Source organism: Chiloscyllium plagiosum, unplaced genomic scaffold (assembly GCF_037043375.1).
Source record: "Chiloscyllium plagiosum isolate Xiang-an unplaced genomic scaffold, Cpla_swu_hap1 HiC_scaffold_5, whole genome shotgun sequence".
NCBI lineage: Eukaryota > Metazoa > Chordata > Chondrichthyes > Orectolobiformes > Hemiscylliidae > Chiloscyllium > Chiloscyllium plagiosum.
Window position 1 is genome coordinate 109557198 of NW_028270143.1, and position 26846 is coordinate 109584043.

The 26846-nt window shown below is 42.2% G+C and overlaps 2 protein-coding genes across 4 annotated transcripts in view; one reads left to right on the forward strand and one right to left on the reverse strand.

The window, feature by feature from the left end:
• nom1 (nucleolar protein with MIF4G domain 1) overlaps positions 1-3233 on the reverse strand; it is a 71185-nt gene extending 67952 nt beyond the window's left edge. The window contains exon 1 of the mRNA XM_043690706.2: positions 2173-3233. Within this exon, the coding sequence (XP_043546641.2) occupies positions 2173-2979 (807 nt within the window). The 5' untranslated portion in view covers positions 2980-3233. The remainder of the gene's footprint in view (positions 1-2172) is intronic.
• Positions 3234-3578: 345 nt separating this feature from the next.
• lmbr1 (limb development membrane protein 1) overlaps positions 3579-26846 on the forward strand; it is a 268615-nt gene continuing 245347 nt past the window's right edge. For all 3 annotated transcript variants that reach the window (XM_087987559.1, XM_087987560.1, XM_043690708.2), the window contains exons 1-2: positions 3579-3822; positions 18320-18392. In XM_087987559.1, coding sequence (XP_087843685.1) covers positions 3760-3822; positions 18320-18392 — 136 coding nt within the window. In that variant the 5' untranslated portion in view covers positions 3579-3759. The remainder of the gene's footprint in view (positions 3823-18319; positions 18393-26846) is intronic.

Sequence of the window (26846 nt, forward strand, 5' to 3'; positions counted from 1 at the left end):
GTTCTGGACTCCCTGACCCCAGGGAAAAGACTTTGCCTATTTATCCGATCCATGCCCCTCATAATTTTGTAAACCTTTATAAGGTCACCCCTCAGCCTACGACGCTCCACGGAAAACAGGCCCAGCCTGTTCAACCTCTCCCTGTAGCTCAGATCCTCCAACCCTGGCAACATCCTTGTAAATCTTTTCTGAACCCTCTCAAGTTTCACAACATCTTTCTGATAGGACGGAGACCAGAATTGCATGCAATATTCCAACAGTGGCCTAACCAATGTCCTGTACAGCCGCAACATGACCTCCCAACTCCTGTACTCAATACTCTGACCAATAAAGGAAAGCATACCAAACGCCTTCTTCACTTTCCTGTACCTGGAACTCCAATTTCAAGGAGCTATGATCCTGCACTCCAAGGTCTCTCTCTCCAAGCAACACTGCCTAGGACCTTACCATAAAATGTATAAGTCCTACTAAGATTTACTTTCCCAAAATGCAGCACCTCGCATTTATCTGAATTAAACTCCATCTGTCACTTCTCAGCCCATTGGCCTATCTGGTCCAGATCTTGTTGTAATCGGAGGTAACCCTCTTCGCTGTCCACTACACTTCCAATTTTGGTGTCATCTGCAAACTTACTAACTGTACCTTTTATGCTCGCATCCAAATCATTTATGTAAATGACAAAAAGTAGAGGACCCAGTACTGATCCTTGTGGCACTCCACTGGTTACAGGCCTCCAGTCTGAAAAACAACCCTCCACCACCACCCTCTGTCTTCTACCTTTGAGACAGTTCTGTATCCAAATAGCTAGTTCTCCCTGTATTCCATGAGATCTTGCCTTGCTAATTAGTCTCCCATGGGGAACCTTGTCGAACACCTTACTGAAGTCCAATAGATCAATCTTCTTTGTTACTGCTTCAAAAAACTCAATCAAGTTTGTGAGACATGATTTCCCACACACAAAGCCATGCTGACTATCCCGAATCAGCCCTTGCCTTTCCAAATACATGTACATACTGTCCCTCAGGATTCTCTCCAACAACTTGCCCACCACCGAGGTCAGGCTCACCGGTCTATAGTTCCCTGGCTTGTCTTTACCACCCTTCTTAAACAGTGGCACCACGTTAGCCAACCTCCAGTCTTCCGGCACCTCACCTGTGACTATCAATGATACAAATATCTCAGCAAGAGGCCCAGCAATCACTTCTCTAGCTTCCCACAGAGTGCTCGGGTATACCTGATCAGGTCCTGGGTATTTATCCACATTTAACCGTTTCAAGACATCCAGCACTTCCTCCTCTGTAATCTGTACATTTTCCCAAGATGTCACCATCTATTTCCCTACAGTCTATATCTTTCATATCTTTTTGCACAGTAAATACTGATGCAAAATATTCATTTAGTATCTCCCCCATTTTATATGACTCCACACAAAGGCCGCCTCGCTGATCTTTGAGGGGCCCAATTCTCTCCCTAGTTCCCCTTTTGTCCTTACATTTGCAAAAACCCTTTGGATTCTCCTTAATTCTATTTGCCAAAGCTATCACATGTCCCCTTTTTGTCCTCCTGATTTCCCTCTTAAGTATACTCCTACTTCCTTTATACTCTTCTAAGGATTCACTCGATCTATCCTGTCCATACCTGACATATGCTTCCTTCTTTTTCTTAACCAAACCCTCAATTTCTTTAGTCATCCAGCATTCCCTATACCTACCAGCCTTCCCTTTCACCCTAACAGGAATATACTTCCTTTGGATTCTTGTTATCTCATTTCTGAAGGCTTCCCACTTTCCACCCATCCCTTTACCTGCGAACATCTGCCTCCAATCAGCTTTCAAAACTTCTTACCTAATACCGTCAAAATTGGCCTTTCTCCAGTGGCTGGTACAAGTGAGACATTTGAGGCATTTGGATGGGTATACGAATAGCAAGGGTTTGGAGGGATATGGTCCGGGTGGTGGCAGGTTGGACTAGATTGGGTTGGGATGTCTGGTCGGCATGGACGGGTTGGGCCGAAGGGTCTGTTTCCATCATGTATATCTCTATGACTCTATGTTGGTTGGTCATGAAAATCCTGAAACAAACTGATTAACAAGTCAAACTTAAATCATCTCGGACCTTCCCACAAACAACATTCAAACCTCCCCCGATAATAAACGTTAGTGCTGTACTCACCCCTTCGTTTCCCGATAGTCGATCTGGCTCAGAACTTTGGCCATCGTCCTCGGCGTCAGATGCTTCCACTTCCATCGCACTCTGCTGATCCTCCTCACTCTGCGGGCCGCAGTCTGAGTCGTCTCCCGAGTCCTCCTCATGATCCTCAGTCCGACCCGGGTCAGAGTCAGCCACCGTGCTTTTCAGCTCCTCTTCCACGGCGTCCACCTCGCCGTCACTCTCGTACAAACCCGACAAGGCGGCGGCGCCGGGCTCGATGATCCCGAGGACGTAATCCAGGCCGTCCCGGGCGAAGGCCTGCGGGATGCCAGTTCCATTTTTGCGCTTGTGGAGTCCCAGGGCTTTCTCCAGCCGCTTAATCTCCCTCTCGTCCTCCTCCTGGTTCGCCTCCAGCAAGCCAATTCTCCGTGCTTGTTTGCTCTTGGCTCTCCTGCTGGCTTTCCCAATGGCCACCGCCTTTCTCCCTTCCAACGACCCGGGTCCGGTCTCGGGGGCCGCGACCGCCTCCCCTTGGGCCGTTTGCGGTTTCACGTCGTTGCCGCCTCCTTCCACGTCTTTCGCAAGCCCGGGGCTGCCGTTCAGGTGCTTCCTGAGGTAGTAATCCCTCATCCTGCTCTTCTTCTGCATCCGCTTCTCCTTCCTCAACTCCTTGCGAGTCTTTCCTCTCCTGAGCCCGAGATCCTGGGGAAGGCCCTGGTTGTGTTCGGCCGGCGACACTGCCGCCGCCTCCTCCTTCTCCACAAACGTCTGCACGGCCACACGAAACTGGCTCAAAGCCCTGGGGCCACGCCGCCGATCCCTCTTCATGATGGACTCGAACCACCGCCGGTGAAAAAGAAATTACTAAATAAAAACACTACCCATGATGAAACCTTCAAATCATCACGATGAAATGGTTTTTTTTAAAGATTGGGAGATACCAGTGTTGGACTGCAATGGACAAATGTTTTTTACTTCATAAAAACAAGCAAAGCACGGTTTTAACAGTTGAGCGAGAAGGGATTTAAAAGCAAAGCCAACAGCGCACAATCCACAACCGCCATGTGCATTTTTGAATAAAACGATCGGCGCCGTTGTTTTGGGGGGGAGGGGGAGGTGAACCAGCTCCTCCCGCCCCCTTCCCAATATCGCACTGTGATTGGTGCCATCCGTACACGGGCACCGCCTCACCTCACAGCCCATTGGTTCACGCTCAAGTCAATCGTGATCCCATGCGGTCCCTTGGTTATGACATTCGCACCGCCTCCCCGCACTCGTGTACCTGGGCGTGAAGGGGGAAGGACAACGCTGTTCTTAGCTTATCGGAGGACGCGATCTAAGGAGCCCGCGTGGCTATTCGTCAACAACTCCAGCCAATGAGAGGCGTTGTTACTGGCCTGGCTGCGGTCGCTCGTTGATGAAGAAACAGAGACGTATGAGGGGGAGAGAGAGGCGGTGATGGTGTTGCGCCACTGTTTGAAATATAGCGCTGCTTGTTCTCTCGTTCCTTCTGCTTATTGCGCTGTCGTCTTTATTTTCTGCCGCCTCCCTATGTTTGTTTCTCCCCCACCTTTTCTGCTTCTTATAAATGCTAGATCTAAATGAAGGATGGATTCTGACGATGTGACAATCAGAGAGCAAAACTTTCACAGCCAGGTCCGGGAGTACACAGTGAGTAACTGCATCTGCACCTGCACCTCGCACCGTCTTCTGTCAGCTTCGTCTCTGTTTATTTGTGTTGTTTTTCAACGGCGACTGTTGAACAGGAGTGAAATCGCTACAGAAATGGTGGTGGGCACCTCCTGTTTCAATATCCGCTTTCTGCTTTGGGGCCAGGGTTGGGGGAGCGGCGAAGAGAAGGTTCATTTAAAATAACAACGCTTCGCTGTCTTTGTTTTTCTTTGTGCATTCTCCAGATACGCCGACTTCTCAGCATGTTTTCTTCTTTATAGTTTCCACACAGATCGCAGTTTCATTCTGATTTGATTCTATCCCGATTATTTTCAACTGCGTTCCCATCCTAGTGCTCCCACGGTCAGGCTATTTTTGCGGTGTTTCTTGCATATTGGTAGCTCCTTCTCCCACCCGGCCTCTCCAAATGTACATGTCAATTTATGTATCGATCTGTGTGAAACTTAACGGTCTATCTTGACCGGGGGACCGTCGCCAAATCGCACAGTGCAAAGGTTGATGCTGGTGACAGTGTTGTTGCTAGGCCTTTATATTCTTTGGTATTTTTAAGTTGGGAAGGCATGATTGTTATTTTGCGCATTTTTGTGAACGTGTTTTATTGTTAACATATGCACATCGATATTCATGGAGTGATTCTAGTTAATTTAGTGTGTCATGGTGTAAAGGGGAATATATTTTTTTAAAAAAAGCTTAATCTCTGCTTGTAAATGCATTTAACGAAAACCTGATAAAGCTTTTGTTGAAAAGCTATTTTTTAAAACGTTATTTTGAGAAACAGGCAGGTACTGTATGCAAATGTGGGTTAAACACTAATTGGCAAACTTTGAAGTATTGATGTTGCCGTGATAGCTATAAATAGATTTATTATTATTATTATTATTATTATTATTATTATTATTATTATTATTATTATTATTATTATTATTATTATTATTATTATTATTATTAATAATAATATGTCCTAAAATGACATTTAACTTAAAGTTGCAAAATAACAACTGAACTTGAGCAATTGGAAGTATCACTTAAATTTTGTTTCTGATTAGTTTTTGTGAAAACACTTAACCTTGTCAGAATAAATCTTCTAGGTATTGCAAGACCATGCAGCAAAAGACAAATTATGATTTGGAGACAGGCAGCCAAAGCAAATCAGCCTTTCTACCATTGTATTTGCAATATAGTAAAACTAAATCCTCAAAGACCTCCAGTGATTCCTAACAATACTTTTGAATAATTAATCTTAGACTTTGTGAATAACTCCAGACACTGGTTTTGTATATTAAACAAAAAACTTGCATGTTTACGAAATACAAATTAATTTTAAGCGGAACGATGTTAAACAAGGTAAACTAACTAGTGTCTTTGCTTTGACCTGGAATTTTTCATTGAGACCTCTGTCACACAAAAGACAGACGAACATGCAAACAAACATAGTAAAAGGGTAAATAAAATAAAATAACAAAACTGGCCAGACTACTTAAATTATTTTCATGATGTGTTGTTGCACAGGCATAAATGTGGATTCCTTAGTTACATTTTCTGAAATGTTGTTCGGGGTCACCTGCTCAGTTCATTCAGGCAAAGGCAGCAATACTTCTCACTCAGTGGAGGAGCAAATAGACCTATTATCTATTGTCTATTGTCTAAATTACTGCAGGTGCTGGAATCTGTACTCGAAACAAAAAATGCTGGAAATCAGTGGGTCAGGCAGCTTCCATGGAGAGAACAAGCTAATGTTTTGAGTCTAGGTGACTCTTCATCCGAATTCTGATGAAGTCATTTCGACTCAAAACGTTAGCTTGCTGTCTGACCATAAGTACTACCGGACCTACTGTGATTTCCATGTTATTTTTTGTTTTCAATACTTCTATCTTGGCTTTCAGAAACTGATGTAGCAGCTTTGGCAGGGACTTTGAAATCTTCATGCTGTCTTGACTGAAGCAAAGCTTGTTTTCTCAGAAAACAGTTTAGTTGTGCTTCTGCCCAGATAGACAAATCACTTCTTCCCAGATCCTGAATTACCATTCAACAATGACCCATCTGTTTGAACATAGAGCTGTTCCAGACTTGCCAGAACCATTTTCCAGGTACAGACCTGTTACATCCAACTTCTGTTACTTGTCTAAGGACAATGTTCTTCCTGAGGTCACTGTCTGTTGGAACTCCTTCAATCAAAAATTAATCTGCAGCTAGACCCCATGCCTGCCTTCACAAACAAAGCAAAGCTTCTTTAGTCTACTTCTTTTGCTACAAGCTGTATCAAAGTCCACAAATCATTTCCAGTTCAGAATGCAAAATTGATTATACAAATAATGACAAATTGGTGTGGCTTCCAACAAAATGAATACGTCACTTTGATTTGAGACCTAAGTTATGAGTTGAGGTTATAATAGCTAGAATGTCACTTGTGCAAGAGAAGGTTGTGGACTGGGTTCATGGAAACACTCAAGAGACCTGAAGAGTGTAAATAAGATTCAACACCAATATGTTTGACACTTATTTTGTAGTTCTGAGCATGTCCTCCAACTCAAGAGCAATACTGAAAAGGTAATTCCAATGTTATCAGCTTAGGGTTAGCAATGTGACTGAATTGTGATCTGATCTAGATGCAAGTGTTGTCAAATCACATAGAGATTGACCTTTCACTGACATATCAAGCAAAATGTTTATTGGAAATGCTGTACTTTGGATGGAATGTTAATTTGAGATCTTGTTATTAAATGGTTGAGTTGAAATATGTTAATAGCTCAGCTGTATGTTTCCTAATTTATCTCTTGTAAATACTTCATTCTTTGAAAGATAAAAGAAAAAAATAGGTACTGGGAATTGCAAATGCTGAACTAAGATGGGTACTGTTAGTGTTTTTTTTTTAGATGGTTTAGTTTCAGAAGCATAGAAACTAAACAGCAGGAGGAAGTCATTCTGTCCTTTGGTTTAATCCACCACTGAACCTGATTGTAGTTTAAACCTCTACCTCATTGCGATATTCTTGCTTTCTATCCATGGCTTTAATAGTTAAATATTCATCTATCTGCTTCTTGAATATAGAGTCATAATGTCATCAAGGCTGGGAGTCTGTGCTGGTCAAAAACGGCCACTAATTAATCTAATTTCGTTTTGCAGTACATGTCCCATAACCTTGTATGCCTTGGCATTGCAAATGTACATCTAAACATTGACTTCATATTGAGGGTTTCTGCCTCTACCACCTGTACAGGTAATGAGTTCCAGAGTCCTACCTCTGGGGGGGGAAAGGAAACTGTTTCCCAATTCCCCTTTAAACTTCCTGACCCTTGTGTCTATGCCCCTTGGCCGTTGGTCCGTCCAGCAAAGGAAAAGGTTTCTTCCTGTCTATCCCCTTCATAATCTCATACATTTCAATCATGTTCCCCTCTTCCATCTCTACTCCAAGGAAAACTCCAGTCTATCTAATCCCTCTTCCTAACTAAAACTCTTAGCCCAGGTAACAGCCCAATAAATATACTCTTACACCTTTTTTTCTAAAGCAATCACATCCTTCTTGTAATGTATCTAGTTATGGAAACCACAATACTCTAGATGTGGCCTAACCAATGTTGTACACTATGACAGCGTTGACTCCCTCCTTTTAAACTCCATGTCTCCACTAAGAAAACTCAGTAAATCAGGCCTCCGTGATACTATTTCATCCATCTATCCTTTTACCTTAAAGGACCAGTGGGCATTCCCAGAGATCTACTCTTCATAATATATTCTCTTGGCTTGGTTGACCTGTCCAAGGGTCTTGCTTCACATGTCCATATTGAATTCAATTTGTCAAAATTATTTTGTAATCTAAAACTATCCTCCTGACTAGTTGCCAAAATATTGTTCAAATGTACCACAAACAGCAAGGCTCAACACTGATCCTTGTGGAACCCCTCTTAACACAGGCTTCCACTCATAAAAACACCCCTTTACCATCACTTTCTGCTTCTTGCCACTTAACCAGTTCTTGATCCAATGAACCAAATTTCCTTGGATCCCATTGACACTTGCCTTAGCCATCAGTCTCCCATATGGGACCTTGACGAAAACCTGAAGTCCCGATAGCCCACATTGAATGCATTGCCCTCATCTCCACTCTTGGTCACCTCTTTGAAAAGTTCAATCGAGATGGTCAGACATGACCTCACCTTAACATACTATGCTGACTGTTCTTGGTGAATCCTTGTTTCTACAAATGCAGATTAGTTCTGTCAGAATTGCTTCCAGTAGTTTCCCCACTACTGAAGTTAGACTGACGTAGTTTCTAGGTTTACCCCTTCCTTGCTATGTGAATAGCAGTACCACATTGGGAGTCCTCTGGCACTTTTTCTGTAGCCAGAGAGGAATTGAAACATTTTCAGTGCCCCTGCCATTTCCTGCCTTGTCTCACTCAGTATCTTGGGATACATTTGATCTGGCCCAGGAGATTTTATTTACTTTTAAGCCTGCCCATGCCACTCAGAACCTCCACTCTTAATTTCTTTAAGTATATCAGAGTTCTTCTCCCTGATTTCTATATATTGTGAACGGTGGCACAAGCTATTAATTTAGAACTCTATCTACATCCTCTGGCTCCATGCACAAATTACCACTGTCATCCGTAATAGGCCCTACTCTTTCCCAAATTAACCTTCATGTACTTGTCAGATAATTAAGGACTTTTTTAGTTTTATCTACCATAATTCATTCTTGTCTCCTTTTGCTCTTCTAATTTCCTGAGTTTTCCCCTGCACAATCTGTACTCCTTGAGGACTTGTGCTGTTTTAAGCCCTCAGTACCTGCCGTAAGCATCTGCTTTTTGCTTTATACAACCATGTATATTTCTTGATTGCTTGGTCTCAACTTCTTATCTTTATTGAAACATGTTGCTTCCTTGCTGAATGCATCACACTGCTCTGGCACAGATTTACCTAACGTTTCTCCTCCTAGTCCTCTCTGGCCAAATATATCTGTTACTATTAAAATTGGCCTTCCCTCAGTTTATAAATTTAATTTCATTGTTTTCTATAACAATCTTGAATCCAGCAAAGTTATGAACAATGTTTGCAAAATGCCTCCCCAGTTGAAAGTTGAAACACTTGCCCAGTTTCATTAAAATTAAATTAAATTGAGGACTGCCCTGGCGTGTAGGCTCTTTGGCAAACTGCCTTAAAAAGCTCTCCTGGATCCATTTTAAGAATTATGCTCCCTCCAAACCTTTTATGATACCTACCTTGATTTATTTGAGAGGCTGAAATCCTTTACTATTGCAATCCTTTTATACTTAATGACCCAGTCTACATGATCTGCAGTAACAAATTCCACAAGTTTACCATCTCGATGTTTCGTCATCTCTCTTCTAAATGGTTGAGCCCATATCCTGAGACTGTGACTTGAGTGTTCAATAACTCCACATTGAGGCACTTATTACCAATCTGATTTTTCCAGCTTATGTCGATTAAAATCATAGATGATGATCTTCTAGATCGCTGGCATCTCTTGCAGAGCAGGTGAGACATGTACAAGGATGGGTGAGGAGCACCAATATCCTTGCAGGAAGATTTGCTAGTGCTAGGGTTTAAACTAGTGTGGCAGGGGTGAGAACCAGAACAGCAGGCCAGCATGTGCAGTGATTGAGGAGAAGGTAGATGTTAGGAACAACAGGCAGGGTCAGATTAATGAATGCTCTTGGTCTGAATTGTATTTATTTTAATGCAAGGAGTTTAACAGATATGACAGGTGAACTCAGAGCCTGGATTAATACATGGAACTATAATGTTGTAGAGAGAAGGGCAGTTCCATATTCTTGGCTTTAGATATTTCAGGCGAGGTAGGGATGTAAAGTGGGGAATTAAGGAGAATTTCATCGCTGGACTAAGAGAGGACATCTTGGAGATCTCCTTTAGTAAGGCCATTATTGCATTCAAGTTCCGGTCGCCACATTACAGGAAGGATGTGGAGGCTTTGGAGAGCGTGCAGAAGAGATCTACGAGGATGCTGCCTGTATTAGAGGGTTTGAGCTATATGGCTAGAAAAAAAACTCTGGAATGGCAGAGGCTGAGGGGAGACTTGATGGAAGTCTATAAAATTTGAGATGCATAGATAGGGTTGTCAGTCAAAATCTTTTTCCCAGAGTTCAAATGTCTAAAACTGGGGAACATGCATTTAAAGTGAGAGGGGAAATGTTCCAAGGAGATGTGAAGGGTAATTTTATTTTAGTGTGGTAGGCGTCTGGAATGCACTGCCAAGGGTGATGGTGAAAGCAGATATGATAGGGGGTGTTGACGGGACTTCTAGATAAGCACATGAATGTGCAAGGAATGGAGGGATATAGAATAAGGGTAGGCAGGAAAGAATTAGTTTAATTTGGCATCATGTTAGGCACCATGCTGTTCCTTTCCTGTTCTGAGGAGAACTCCAGAATAAGAAACGTGTAGTCACTCTGATGGGGTTATCCTATAGGCCTTGCACAAGCCATCAGGAGATAAACATACATGTGGGCAGATCATGGAAAGATGTAAGAACAGCATGGTGTTTGTTTTGGGTGATTTAATGGGGACTCTATTAGTGTCAGGGGCTGAGGTGTTCAGTGCATTCAGGAAGGAATCTTGAAACACTCTTTGGATGGTCTAATATAGCCCCTTCCCGAGTTGGACATTGTATTGGGGAATGAACCTGGCCAGGTGATCCAAGTTGCAGTGGGAGGACGGTCAGAGAGAGAGAGAGAGAGAGAGAGAGAGAGAGAAACACAGTTAGACAGCACAGAAACAGACCCTTCAGTCCAGCTTATCTATGCTGACCGAGTCTCCCAAACTAAACTGTCCCACTTGCCTGTGTTCATAACCCTTAACCTTTCCTATTCATGTACCTCTTCCAAATGTCTTTTAAATGTTGTAAGTATAACTGCATTTACCACTTTTTTTCTGGTAGTGCATTCCACAGACTAATCACGCTCTGGAAAAAGCTGTGCCTCCGGTCCCTTTAAATCTTTCTCTTCTCACCTTAGAAAATTATGCCCTTTAGTTTTGAAATCACCCACCCGAGGGAAAAGACTTTCGCTATTCACCTTATCTATGTCCCACATGATTTGATAAACCTCTGGAAGGTCACCCCTTAACTTCTACACTCCAGTGGGGAAAAAAAATCCCAGCCTATTATAACTTAAACCCTCCAGTCTGGCAACATCCCGGATAAATCTTTTCTGAACCCGCTCCAATTTAATATCCTTCCTATCACAGGACGACCAGAATTGTACACAGTAGTCCAGAAGTGGCCTCACTAATGTCCTGTACAACCTCAACATGATGTCCCAACTCCTATACTTAATGGTCTGAGCAATGAAGGCAAGTGTGTTAAATGCCTTCTTAACCACCTTATCTATCTGTGATGCAACTATGTACATGAACCTCCTTGGTCTCTGTTTGACAATGCTACCCAGGGTCCAGTCATGAGCTGTGTAATTCCTGCCTTGTTTGTTTTACCAATATGCAACAGCTCACATTAAACTCTGCCACTATTCAGCCCATTGACCCAATTGATCAAGATCCTATTGTAATTATAGAGAAGCTTCTTCACTGTCCACGCTCTCATCCACAAACTTAATAACTATGCCTCCTATATTCTCATTCCCTCAAGCCCTCTGTCTTCTGCAGTCAAGCCAATTTTGTCTCAGTTGATGAGCTCTGCCTGAATCCCATGTGATCTAACTTTGCTAATGAGTCTACCATGTGGAATCTTGTGAAGGGCTTTATTAAAGCCCATAGAGACAATGTCTCTACTGTTCTTCATCCCTCATCAGTCCTTTTGTTTATGTTCTTTTAAACAAAAACTCAATCATGTTTGTGAGATACCAGTTCACATGCTCAAACCCATGCTCATGATCCTCAGTCAGTCCTTGCCCCTCTCAAATTTATGTAAATCCTATCACTCAGCAATCCCTCCAACAATATACCCATCACTGATGTCAAATTCAAAGGTTTATATTTCCAGCTTCTCCTTACAGCCTTTCTTAAATAAAGGCACAACATTAGTCACCCTCACGTTCTCCAGCACTTCATTTGTGGCTATAGATGATAGAAATATCTCTGTGAGAGACTCTGCAATTACTTCCCAAACTTCGCACGATATCCTGGGTTACAATTGATCAGGACCTGGAGATTTATCCACCTTTGATGTTTTTTAAGACCCATAGTACTTCCTCTTCTGTAATGTGGACTGCTTTCAAGGCAATATTTATTTCTGAGTTCTTTAAGGGGCCTCTTTTGCCCTTAATGTACTGTAGTCTCTTTGGACTGTCCTTAACCATATCTGTCAAGGCTATCTCATATCCCCTTTATACCCTCCTGATTTACCTTACACGAATGTCCCTACACTCTTTATATTCTTTGAGATTCAATTAATCCCAATTGTCTTTACCTAATATGACTCCTTAGTCTTGACCAGAGCCTCATGTCTTTATTCATCCATTATTCCTTACTCTTGCCAGTCTTGCTGTTCACTCTAACAGGAACATAGTGCCTCTGAACTCTCGTTATCCGACTTTTGAAAGCCTCCCACTTGCCAGACGTCCCTTCACCTGCGATTAGTCTACTCCAATAAACTTTTGAAAGTTCCTGTCTCATACAATCAAAATTTGCCTTGCTTCACTTAGATTAGGTTAGATACCCTACAGTGTGGAAACAGGTTCTTTGATCCAACAAGTCCACACTGACCCTCTGAAGAGTAGCCCACCCCCCCCTCTGACTAATGCACCAAGCAACTATGGACAATTTTAGCATGGCCCATTCACTTGACCTGCACATCTTTGGAATGTGGGAGGAAACCAGAGCACCTGGAGGAAACCCATGCAGACAGGGGGAGCATGTGCAAACTCCACACACAGTCGCCCAAGGCTGGAATTGAACCTGGGACCCTGGCACTGAGGCAGCAGTGCTTACCACTGAGCCACAGTGCTCACGATAAATTTTATACAAGGACTATCATTTACCATTACTCTTTTAAAAGTAAAAGAACTAGGATCACTGGTCCCAAAGTGCTTGTCCACTAACAGTTCACACACTTGCCCTGCTTTATTTCCCAAGCGAAGGTCAAGTTTTGCTCCTCTTTTAGCAGGTACATTTACATATTAAAAACATTTTCTTGAACATGTTTAACAAATTCCTTCCCATCCAAGCCCTTAATACCACAGTAGACCCAGTCTGTTTGGAAAGTTAAAATCCTCTACTGTTACAACCCCATTAATCTATCTTGTATCTGAGCACACTCTAAATATTTCTTTCTCAATTCCCCTCTGACTATTGTAGGGACTATATAACAATCCCAACAAGGTGATCATCCCCTTCTTCTTTGAGTTTCACCCATATGGTTTCACGTGACGATCCCTCAAAAATACTCTACAGCAATCATGTTTTCCTTAAGCAAAAATGCCACTTGCCCTCATCTCTTGCCTCTGCATCTTTCTTTATAGTATATAAACTCCAGAACATTAAGCTGCCAGTCCTGTCCCTCTGTCAGCCATGTTTCTGTAATAGGGCTTTGCCCGAAACGTCGATTCTCCTGTTCCTTGGATGCTGCCTGACCTGCTGCGCTTTTCCAGCAACACATTTTCAGCTCATATTTCTGTAATAGCTGTGTCCCAGTCCCATGTTCTCATTCATGTCCTGACTTCATCTGCCTTACCTGTAAGACCAGTATTGAAATAAATGCAGTTTAATTCTTTAGAGTTAGCGTATTCTCTGACTTGCTGTTGCCTACCTTTTCGAATTAAATTGCACTTTTTAAATTCGGAACCATCCTCACCTGTCTTTATATTCTCACTAATACTTAGGACATGCACGCACGTGCATGAGTTTCAAGGTTCCTGAATAACCTTGACAAATCTCCCCCGACAGGATATTGGTCCCCTTACAGTTCAGGTGAAACCCATCCCTATTAAAAGTCTCTTGTGCTCCAGAAGAGATCCCAATGATCTAAAAATCTGAATCCTTACTGACAGCACCATCTCCTCAGCCATTCATTTATCTTCTTTCTATTCTCACCAGTACGTGGCACCAGAGATAATTACCTATTTAGGTTCTTCTTTTTAGCCTTTTACCTAACCACCTATATTCATTCTGCAGAAGCTCAGCCCATTCCCCAATTGTCGTTTTTAACAAGGCAACAACTTCTCATTTCTTGCTCTCCCCTTTGACATTACACTGCAATGGTTTTGAGATGTCCTTGAGCCTGTCACCGCGGAGGCAACGTACCATCCTGAATTTGCACACTCAGCTGCAGAAGCCCCTGTCTGTGCTCCTGACTGGAGAGTCCCCAATAACAATTAGTTATTTCAACTTTGGCAAACCCCACGGTTTGGACAGAAGATTCATTCTTGGTGCCCAAGATCTGGTTGCCGTTTCTATTTTCCTCCGAGATTATCTTCCTCAACAATACCTAAAATGGTACATCTGTTTGAGAGAGGAATATTCACAGGAGACTCCTGAAATACCTTCCTCCTCATCCTGACATTCACCCATCTATCTTGTACATGACAGTGAGCCATTAGGAGACAGTGGTCAGAGAGGAGGACTGGATTGACATCGGTGAAAGTTACAGATAGGAAAATATCAAATCATTTGGCCTTACCTAAAGGTATCAGCTCAGCGCTCCACCTGCAGGCTTGCTGAAGCTCAGTTGAGGCCAGATGGATCAGGACAGCATTTGATTTGCAGACTTGAAGACATTACGTAACTTGGCATCTTGTGCAATTTACATCAAGACACTAGATGTGGTATTGAGACCTTTCCGACTATTCAGCTGAATTGATGTCGCAGTTGAAGTCACTGTGCATAATCAGTATTGGGGTCTGCTGAAAATAATACCATTTGTTAACTATATTTTGAGTTTGGTTACATACTGTGGTTAGCTGAAGCAGAGTGTCTTGTACAATATGTTGGCTCGATGGAAGTGCCCAATTATCTGACTGAACCTGCAGTGTAACGACTCTAAATCTACTAACCATCACACTGTTGTGAGCTCCTCAGTAACTCCAACTGTGTCTCCAACTAATCTGATGGTCTGATATGATTTTGATGTGAACTCCGGACGTATAGTTGCAGATGATACCAAAATTGGTGTTTGAAGTGGACAGCGAAGAATTTTACCTCCGATAACGACGAGACCTTAAAAATGGGCTGAGGAGTGGCAGATGGAGTTTAATTTAAATAAATGTGAGGTGCTTCATTTTGGAAAAGCAAATCATAGCAGGACTTATGCCTAATGGTAAGGTCCTAAGGAGTATTGGTGAACAAAGAGATCTTGGAGAGCAGGTTCGTAGCACCTTGAAAGTGGAGTCACAGGTAGATAGGATAGCGAAGAAGGCATTTGGTAAGCTTTTCTTTATTGATCAGAGCATTGAGTAGGAGTTGGGAGGTTATGTTGCAGCTGCACAAGACATTGGTTAGGCCACTTCTGGAATATTGTATGCAATTCTTGTCTCCCTGCTATCGGAAAGCAGGATGTTGTGAAACTTGAAAGGGTTCAGAAAAGATTGATAAGGGTTTTGCCAGGGTTGGAGGTTTTGACCTATTGGGAGAGGCTGAATAGGCTGGGGCTGTTTTCCCTGGAGCGTTAGAGGCTGAAAGGTAACCTTTTTATAGAAACATATAAAATCATGAGATAGGACAAGTAGACAAAGTCTCTTCCCTGGAGTGTGAGAGTCCAGAAGTAGACTGTTTAGGGTGAGAGGGGAAAGATATAAAAGTGACCTAAGGGGCAACATTTTCACACAAAGGATGGTATGTGTATGGAATGAGCTGCCAGAGAAAGTGGCGGAGGCTGGTACAATTGCAACATTTAAGAGGCATTTGGATGGGTATATGAATAGGAAGGGTTTGGAGGGATATGGCCCAAGTGCGAGCAAATGGGGTTAGATTAGTTTAGGATATCTGGTAGGCATGGATGAGTTGGACTGAAGGTCTGTTTTCCTGCTGTAGATATCTCTGACTCTATAAGAGATGTCTTCAAATTTAACTCCTGCTGACATAATTTATAGATAGTCGACTGTTACCTATTCTCCAACATTTGACAGGAGCATACCACTCCATTGAACTGCCATAATTCCCTGTTAAAATTTGCTTGTTAAGATTTTCCGAAAAAGACCTGTATTTCTCTCAGATCCATTGTTTGTAAGATGGTTAGAACTTAAATTTTATTTGATATCATTAAAACCAAAAGAAACAGTTCTTTAAAACCAAACAACCTACCCTTCCCTTACCCATAGTTTTTAATTTGAAGCATGCAAAAGAAAATTAACATTGAAAATGTTAAAAATCCAGCACTTAGCTGAAATACCCAACAAAGGAAAATGGCCTCCTCCTCCTCACATCCTCTATCAGTCAGCTCTCAAACCTCTGATCTGGGTAAAGGAGTGATCATAATTCTGTAAGTGTTAAGATATGATGTGAAGGTGTTGGTGTTTGACGGAGATGGAACAAACTGAATTCACACAATACCAAATTACAGTTCAACAGGTTTATTTGAAATCACAAGCTTTTGTAATGCAAATCCTTTGTTTAAGTCAAAGTGACTTCACCTGATGAAGGAGCAGTGCTCCAAAAGCTTGTGATTTCAAAGAAACCTGTTGGACTATAACTTGGTGTTGTGTGACTTCTGAGTTTTAAGATAGTTGTGGATAAGGAAAAGACTGATCCTTGGTGAAAGTGTTAAATTGGGGGAAGGCTAATTACAACAATATTACGCAGGAAGTAGAGAAATTAGATTGGAGGCAGCTGTTTGACAGTAGATCAACGTCTGACATGGGAGTCTTTTAAAGATTAGTGTTCAGGACCAGCATGTTCCTGTGAGGATAAAATATCAGGATGATGAGAAATATTGACAGATCAGTCAAAAATAAAAATGAATGTGTCAGTTTCTTAAGAAACTGGTATCAGGCAAGGCCATTACGGAATATTGTATAAAGGAAACAAAACTCAAACAAGAAATTAGAAGAGCTAAAAGGGGTCATGGAATTTCCATGCCTAGTAGGATTAGGGAGAATTCCCAAGGCATTTTGAGTATATTAAGAGCAATAGAAGAGCATAGCTGGGGAAAGGGCAAGTGTACTCATGGACAAAGGAAATTTATGCCTGGAGGAAGTGTATGAGGTCCTTAAGTGCTTTACATCAGTATTCACCAGGAGAAGGGCATGGATGATGGTATGATTGGAGAGGGGTATTTTGATTATTTTGGGGTGTGTTGATATTAAAGGTGGTGGTGTTGGACCATTAAAAATAACACTTAAAGTGGATAAGTCCCCAGCACTTGATGGGATCCAACTCAGGGAGCTGAGGGAAGCCAGGGAGGAGATTATTGCGGCCTCTTTAGCCACAAATGAGCTCCCAGAAGACTGGAGAATCACCAGTGTGATTACTTTTTCTTTAAGAAGGGCTACTGGGGATAAATTAGGAAATTATGGACTGCCTTAAATCATTGGTAGGGAAATTATTACAGAAGATTCTTGGGGACAGGAGTTACTCACATTTGGAAAATAATGGACTATTAAGTCACAGGCTTTGTGTGTGAGAGGTCTTGTCTCTCAAATTTAAGTGTTTCTTTTTGAGGAAGTGACAGCTGATTTGAGCTTAGGGCAACATACATTGTCTGCATAAACTTTGAATAACTGCATTTTTTTTTCCCAATCTACATGAAGATTGAAGTGCTACCTTTTATTACATGTCCTCTTGGTTCCTAATTTATTTTGTCCTGCAGTATTGCTATTGTTAACAATGTTTACAGGCTACTCCCCCTTGTGTCTCCTTCCCCTTGTTATTTCTTAGCTCCACCTATAGAGATTCTCTGTCTTCTGATGCCAGGTCGTTTCTTGCGATTGCACTTAATATGTTTTGTACGAACAAAACTACCCACCCACCCTTTCATTCTTAACTGTCCTGTCAAAAGTGCTGTCACCCTGAAAACTTAGTTCCCAGCTTTCATCTCCTTTGGATTTTAAAGCACTTCTGTTGGAATTAATGCTGTCATTATACAATGAAGTTATTCAATAACCATCCTTAATTAAATGTGCATTGCTGGTATTACATTTTCTCTTTCAAAATGATAGTGTCTCCTACCCCCACCATTGATTTACATTTTATACTTAGCAAGTTCATTTTATACTTGGTGTAGAGGTCATATGCCAATATCTACTGTATGTGAAATATGCAGGCAGTCCCTGGGTTTCAAATGGGTTCCATTCCTGAATTCATTCACTAGTCAATTTGCTTGCCATTTGGGACACTGTGCAGGACAATATAAAGCAGGTAAATGGAGGTAATATTTGTATGTTGAATATTTAAAATTACAGCACTGTGCAGGTTCATGTTTCTAAGTACCAGCGCTCATAAACCAGATGTTTATAAATCAGGGAAGTATATGGGATAATTTTATTGTAGCTAGTTACGAAAAATCAATTGCTCAAATTTACCTAACAAATGTTGTTTGTTCTGTTTTCTTTCAGATTTGTTTCCTTTTGTTTGCTATTTTGTACACAATTTCCTACTTCATTATCACCAAATACAAAAGGAAACCAGGTTAGTAGAGTTTTGCATTCATGGACTACCAATTAACATTTAAAAGTTGAAATTGTTGTTAGTGGCAATAATTTGGGAAATGGAATTGAGTTTTGTTCAATCATGAATGATAGTTGGTGTTCTTAGAAAATAGCTGAAAATGTGTTGCTGGAAAAGCGCAGCAGATCAGGCAGCATCCAGGGAACAGGAGAATCAACGTTTCGGGCATAAGCCCTTCTTCAGGAATGAGGAAAGTTTGTCCAGCAGGCTAAGATAAAAGGTAGGGAGGAGGAACTTGGGGGAGGGGCATCGGAAATGTGATAGGTGGAAAGAGGTCAAGGTGAGGGTGATAGGTCAGACTGGGGTGGGGGCAGAGAGGTCGGGAAGAAGATTGCAGGTCAGGAAGGCGGTGCTGAATTCGATGGATTAGACTGAGACAAGGTGGGGGGAGGGGAAATAAGGAAACTGGTGAAATCTGAGTTCATCCCTTGTGGTTGGAGGGTTCCTAGGCGAAAGATGAGGTGTTCTTCCTGCAACCGTCGTGTTGTTGTGTTCTGGCAATGGAGGAGTCCAAAGACCTGCATATCCTTGGTGGAGTGGGAGGGGGAGTTGAAATGTTGAGCCACAGGGTGGTTGGGTTGGTTGGTCCGGGTGTCCCAGAGGTGTTCTCTGAAATGCTCCGCAAGTAGGCGGCCTGTCTCTCCAATATAGAGGAGGCCTGTCTCTCCAATATAGAGGAGGCCACATCGGGTGCAGAGGATGCAATAGATGGTGTGTGGAGGTGCAGGTGAATCTGTGGCGGATATGGAAGTTTCCTTTGGGGCCTTGGGGGGAGATGTGGGCGCAAGTCTTGCACCTTCTGCGGTTGCAGGGGAAGGTGCCGGGAGTGGAGGTTGGGTTGGTGGGGGGTGTGGATCTGACGAGGGAGTCACGGAGGGAGTGGTCTTTACGGAATGCTGATAGGGGAGGGGAGGGAAATATATCCTTGGTGGTGGGGTCCGTTTGGAGGTGGCGGAAATGACGGCGGATGATGCGCTGTACATGGAGATTGGTGGGGTGGTAGGTGAGGACCAGTGGGGTTCTGTCCTGGTGGCGGTTGGAGGGGCGGGCCTCAAGGGCGGAGGATCGGGAAGTGGAAGAGATGCGGTGGAGGGCATTGTCGACCACGTCGGGGGGGAAATTGCGATCCTTGAAGAAGGAGGCCATCTGGGTTGTGCGTTTTTGGAACTGGTCCTCCTGGGAGCAGATGCGGCGGAGACGAAGGAATTGGGAGAATGGGATGGCGTTTTTACAGGGGGCAGGGTGGGAGGAGGTGTAGTCCAGGTAGCTGTGGGAGTCGGTCGGTTTGTAGTAGATGTCCGTGTTGATTCGGTCGCCTGAGATAGAAATAGAAAGGTCGAGGAAGGGGAGGGAGGAATCTGAGACTGTCCAGGTGAATTTGAGGTTGGGTGGAAGGTGTTGGTGAAGTGGATGAACAGTTCAACCTCCTCGTGGGAGCCCGAGGCGGCGCCGATACAGTCATCGATGTAGCGGAGGAAAAGGTGGGGGGTGGGACCAGTGTAGCTGCAGAAGATGGACTGTTCCACATATCCTACGAAGAGGCAGGCATAGCTGGGGCCCATGCGGGTGCCCATGGCTACTCCTTTCGTTTGGAGGAAGTGGGAGGATTGGAAAGAGAGACAGGCATAGCTTAATAGTTAACTTTCACTGCGAACCTGTTAGAATTCTTTTGAGGAGGTAATGGGCAAGTTGGAGAAGAGCCAGTGGGTGTAATGTATTTGGATTTCCAGAAGGCTTTTGACAAGGTGCCGCAAAGGAGGCTGCTAAGTATGATAACCCATGGTATTAGGAGTAAGGTATTGGCATGGTTAGATGATTTGGCTGACTGGCAGAAGGCAAATAGTCGGGATAAAGGAGTCTTTTTCAGGATGGTTGCCAGTAACCCATGGAGTTCTGCAGGGGTCAGTATTGGATACACAACTATTCAAGGCATCCATTTAATGATCTGGACGAAAGGATGGAGGGCATTGTTGCTAAGTTTGCAGGTGACTCAAAGTTAGATGGAGTTGGGGAAGCAGATAGGCTGCAGAAAGACTTGGGCAGGCTTGAAGAGTGGGCACAGAAGTGGCAGATGGAATACAATGTGGGAAAGTGTGAGTAGAAAGAATAGAGGTGGAGACTATTTTCTAAATGGAGCAAGGCTTTGGAAATCTGAAGCACAAAGAGACTTGAAAGTCCTAGTTTCACTTAAAGTTGACACACAGGTTCATTTGGTAGTTAGGAAGGCAAATGCAATATTAGCATTCATTTCAAGAGGGTTCAAAAACAAGAGCAGAGATGTGCTACTGAGTCTCTATAAGCCTCTTGTTAGACTGTATTTGGAAGATTGTGAGCAGTTTTGGGCACCACATCAGGGGAAGGATGTGCTGACTTAGAAGCGAGTCCAGAAGAAGTTTACAAGAATGATCCCAGAAATGAAGGCCATATGGGAAGTGGATGAGTACTCTGGGTCTGTACTCGATGGAGTTCAAAACGATGAGGGGCGATATTATTGTAACTTGGAGAATACTGAGAGGACTGGATAGAGTATTTGTGGAGAACATCTTTCCACTAGTAAGAAAGACAAGGATGTGAGAGCACAGCCTCCAAATGAAGGGGCAATCACTGAGAACTAAGATGAGGTGGTGGTTTATTGGATCAGTTTAGAGTGGGAGGTAGATAACCTGATCAGACTGGAGGTTTACAATGTAGATAATTTAATTTTTGTTTTGGAGTTAAGTCTGATTTGGTAGTTCTTTGACACTCCATACTTTTACAGATTGAGGCGAAGTGAGCTTTTCTTTGTCTGGTTTAAATTAGCAGAAGGGTTTACTCCATGTTTCACCAATTGAAAATTGGTGAATAGATGGAATAACTGGATATTGCTGTGAATGACAGGCTGTTATTCATGGTGTGCTACAAGGATATTTCTATAGATTTTATAGTAACCTATAGAAATATTTTGGGTGTGGGACCAGTTGTGGCATTGTCATCCAACTTCGTGTCAAAATCTGACCATATAAATTGTTAGAAGTCATCGAGGCTGGAAGTCATTGGACAGGTAATGTAATTGGCCAAGAACATGGCAGATGGAATAAAATGTGAAAAAATTAGAAGTTATTAATAATGGCTTAGGAAAAAAGGTTAGAAGTTGAGAAATGCAGATATCTAAAGGGACCTGTGTGCACTGTTCATGAATCACAAAAGTTAGTGTGCAAGTACAGTGAGTAGTTAGGAAGTCACTTGGACTATTGGCTGCCTTTGCAAGAGGGTGGGAGTACAAAAGATATTGAAGAGGAGTCACCATGAACTTGAAATTTTAAATTTCTTCATGTCTCCACAGATGTTGCTGGACATCTCCAACATTTTCCATTTGTTTCACGTTTCAAGTACCTGAATACTTTGATTTTATTTGAAAGAGTGTGTTTTCCCTCCATTCAATTTTGTGGAGTGAGAAGTGACTTAATTAAAATTGAGTTCTTTCAGGATGTGACTGAATGATATTGTTGACATGTTTCCATTTGTGGATTCAATCTAAAGCTAGGATTAGAGGTTGGCTAATTAAAACTCAGATAAAAAGAAATTTCCTCATTTGGAGAGGGTGGTGTTTCTTTAGAATTTTCTACCTCCAAAGGGCTGTGGAAATACAATTGTTGAGAAATTCAAGACAAAAATCAATGGATATCTGAAGATGAATGACTTTAACGTTCTGGGGGAAAGTGACATTGAGGTAATGATCAACCTTGACCCAGGAGAATTGTGAAACACACTTCGTGGGTTGACCAGTCTACTGCTTCTATGTTTCTATTTGGCATTTCTGTACTGCAAACATTTTGCCATGTCAGCCCAAGCCTTGTCATCTTAATCTTGTTGCAGCCTCATTTTGTCCTAAAGCCCATCTCTGACTTAACTATTTACGGTTTGATTTCCTTCATACCTGTTGGGCCTCTGAACTTCATTTCTAAAACTGTGCAACTGATTTTTTTTTTTCCCCCCTCCATGGAGTATTTACTTTTCAGCCACCGTTTTTTTTTTGGATTACTGCCAGCATATTGCCTACCGCATATGTGGCTGCATCTCTAAGCAAGTTCCTTTACAGTGAAGGCCATTCTGATGTCCTGGCTTGGCCTGGACTTCTGTGAATGGATGTCTGTCTGTTTTCTTTTGTCTAACTCTATTCATTATTTCCTGGTTTCTATTTTGTCCACAGCAATCTGATTTTGGATGATATACTGTGTGACTTGTCTTTGTGCGTTATCAGTCTTTAAATTCTCCAATGTCACGAGCTTTAAACATGATTTTCTCTTTCATATTTTTACCATTTGTTTCATGGGATGGTTTTTGAAATCTTAGCTGTTGCATATTAGATAGCTCTGCACCTTGTCATTTTTCCATCCGTTATTAACTGTCACTTGCTTTGTCTGGACAGCAGTTGTAGGGTGGATGCAAGGATAATGTTCCCTGGCTGGTGGCGCAAGAACAAGACCAATCAGGGCAGGATATATCCACTTAATGGCATATTTCTGGGGAGTATTGCTGAACAAAAATACCTTGGGGTTTATAGTTCCTTGAAAGTTGAGTCGCAGGTAGACAGGGTAGCGAAGGTGTTTGGTACTCTTGCCTTTATTGCTCAGTGTCTTGAGTACCGAAGTTGGGATGTCATGCTGCAGCTGTACAGGACATTGGTTAGGAAATACTGCTTTCAATTCTGGTCTCCCTGCTATAGGAAAGACATTGTGAAACTTGAAAAAGTTCAGAAAAGACTAACCAGGATGTTGCTTGGGTTGGAGGGTTTGAGCTATAGGGAGAGGCTGAACAGGCTGGGGCAGTTTTCCCTGGAGTGTTGGAGGCTGAGGGGTGGCCTTGTAAAGGCTTATAAAATCATAAGGGCCATGGAAAAGGTGAATAGGTATTTTTCTCCAGCCCTCATGGGAGTGTGGGAGTCCAAAAGTAGAAGGCATTGGTTTCATGTGAGAGAGGCAAGATTTAAAAGTGACCTGAAGGGCAAGTTTTTCATGCCGAGCGTGACGTGTATGGAATAAGCTGCCAGAGGAAGTGACCAGGGCTGGTACAATTAGAACATTCAACTAGCATCTGGGTGAAAATGTGAGAGGGATATGAGCAAAGTGCTAGCAAATGGGCCAGATTAATATTCGGATATCTGATTAGCATGGGTGAGTTAAATTGAGAGGTCTGTTTCCCTGCTGTACAACTCCATGACTATGACTCTTAAGTGGTCGTGATTTTCAGATATGAGATGGGCCTTTTAGGACTGAGATGAAAAATTTCTTCACTTTGGGGGTGGTGAATCTGTGGAATTCTTTACCACATAATGCAGTGGAGGCCAAGACACTGAATGTATTTAAAGAATGAATAGGTGTCTCTACACTAGACATGCCACGGGGCAAGGGGAGAGGAGAAGAGTGTGGTATCGAGATAAGGGGTCAACCATGATTCTCTTGGCAGAGCAGGCTTAATGGGCCAAGTGGCCGCCTCTTTGTTCTGTTTTGTATGTTTCTATTTTCAGTCTGTTCAGATGCAAGATGATTTGCATGCTAAATGTTTCACACCTTAGGTTGTTTGTTTTGTTATGCTGTTTTTCTATCATAATCAACAAAGTCAGTGGAGAAAATTAAACACTGGATGAATTTAACTCATGTGCTGCTGCCTGGGATTTTTATGGATATCTTCAATAGTTGCATATTGACAGAAAATTGTCTAATCCTTAACCAAGTATAAACATTTAGCCAGCCCCACCAACACTATCATGTGTCCAAAGGTACAATTGGTTTGTAGTCCAAGATGATGGTGTTAGTACAAGCTTCCAAATGTTGAAAGACGTAAGTTTACAAGAGGAGGTGAATGGTGTGATGCAACATGCATTTAGGGAATTTTTTTTCCAGAAGTTAAAATATAGACAGCTGATAACCTGTTTCTCAGGTGAGAGAAGTTCGAGGTGGCGGGTAAAACTGCAAATATGAATCTTGATCAATGTAGACCAATGAGGGTAGGGTGATCAGTGAGTAAGATTTGATGTACATTAGAATACAGGCAGCCAAATTTTAGTTGGGTTTAAGTTTATGAAGCTGGAGGCTAGTCACAAGAACGTTGGTACAATTGAGTTTGACGGTGGAAAAGCACAGATAAGGGATTTGATAGTCCCTGCACTGAGGCGGATTTGGAATTTGTTGCAATTAATAGATTTGCACTTTATTTGCTTATATTCAAAGATCTTAAAGTTGGACTCTTTTGAAGGTGATTGGTGAGTTTTCTCATCTTTAAGAAAGAATTATTGATTAACACATAGACATGGCAGGGTTGCCCAGACCTATGGAGTGTGCATCTTATTTGATATCGCAACTTCAGGACACTTGTCATTCTGTGCATATCAACATGCAGGAAATGTTGTTGTCAGCTCTGGCAACATGATTGTAGAGCTTGAGCAGCAGAAAGCATCATTGAGATGCGTTTATGAGCTTGAGAATTTTGGGGATCGCATATTTGTTGATAGGTCAATGCCAGTCATCAACATATTGAAGAGGGAATGCGAGGTACCTGAAAAGACTAAAGTAGACTCTTGCACATTTAAATTTGGATTGCTTTTAAAAGGAGAGTAAACCCTGTGAATATATAAGAATAGTGCAGTGATTGAATGAATAGTGGATAGATTTTTGAAGGTGGTTCAAAATGGAGAATGGAGTAGGAATAGAAATGAGGGATGGGATGGTTGCAAGATTTGATGGGGTGAAGATGTATCATTTGTGTTTGGGAAGGGAGCCATCAAAGGTGGTTTTATCTCTTAACCTCATTCTAACACGAACTGAAGTCTTGGTACTTTCCATCCAAGAGGAAAGAAGGAAGGACAGATCAACAAAAGTTGAGGAAGGAGTCTGAGCCCAAGATGGAAGAAGAGAGAGTGGAATAAAGATGAGAGAGAATGGTGTTACCCAGCTTTCTAACTTGCATGCAATGTCAGAAGTGATTTATTAGAAATATGTTTAGTAGGTTTTGTCTGTATACAAGAGTTTTGAAAAGATGACACAACTACACCCTCTATCATTGGAGGCACATGCTTTATGATATGAAGAATGTAAGTGACGTCAGAATTCAATATTGGAATACTTGCCTTATTTAAAATAAATTGATATTTTAATTTGGAATTGACTTCTGTGGATGTGGTCACTCCAGAGTTGAGTTATGCTGACCAGGGAGTTGAGAAGGACTATGCAGGTTGTACTGGTGTCCACTCGATGCACCTGCTGTCTGATCAGTACTCTGCATAGGTATTATTTGTTCAGTTGGATTGTGATGTCACTGTCATGTTTCATAATACCACATTTGACCCAGGGAGACAAGAGCTAATTGGAAAAGTAGTGGTGGTAAGGGATTTGATAGGCACATTGGCATTGAATATAGAATGATATTTTATTTTCCTGGGCAAGGTCAAAAATGCTACTAAGAGGGGAGGCTGATTAGTGAGTGGTCAGTATCAGTATACAGAACATAGAGAGAAATGGTCCTGAGCTTATGGATTTAGGAAGGAAAGAGGAAACAGACTTCCAAGATAATCTTTTAATCAGGAGAGTGAAGCCATAAGGGAATGATAAAATGAGGATGGGAGTTTGAAAGTTGAGGCATTATTGGTTTAGTATGCAGTCTAGTTTAGCAAGCACAGGCATATCTGAATGGGATTTCTCTTTTTTGCAAGTCAAGATGTTGGCAGTAGAGTTGCAGAGATTTGTATGAGTAAGTTATTTAGGAGTGAAAGATTGGAAGGCAGAAGGAGAGCATTGAACCTGGGAAGTTTCGTGATAAGACATGAATGAGGCTTTTCGCAGCAGAGGAGCTGAGACTGGCGTGGAGTCTGAGTATCTGAGAGAGGTGAAAAAAGGCAGTCTTGGTGATGCGGTAGATAGGTGATTGGGAACTCTTCCCTGGACCAAATAGAATGCACAAGGTTGCTTCGATCTAAAATGGTGGCGCGGAGCTGCTGGTTGGCAAATGAAGTTTGTGTCTGAGGCAAAATACAGTCACTTTGGTTTTCTCAGTGTTTAATTGCAAATAAACTTCTACTTAGTCAAGACTGGATGCCAGACTTTGTCAAAACAGCAATTCAGTGTTCAATTCAGAACCAGCGTCAAAAGGCATGAATCATTATTCGTTCCTAAGACAACCTGAACAAAATAAATCATTAAGAATTCAGGACCAGTTCAGCCAGTAAGGCAATAAATAAAGTTCAAGGGAGTTAGAGCTGTGCTATGTCGATAGATTTTGTTTTACTGGTTACATGAACTGGGCAATTTTATTGAAAGTTGATTTTTAAAAAAAAAATTAAATGGTATACGATCTAACAGCTGTGCCCAGAGAAATTGAAGAAATTCCAAGAGATAACTTGTCCTTGGGAGTCCTGACACTTAACTCTTGCATATGAATTTG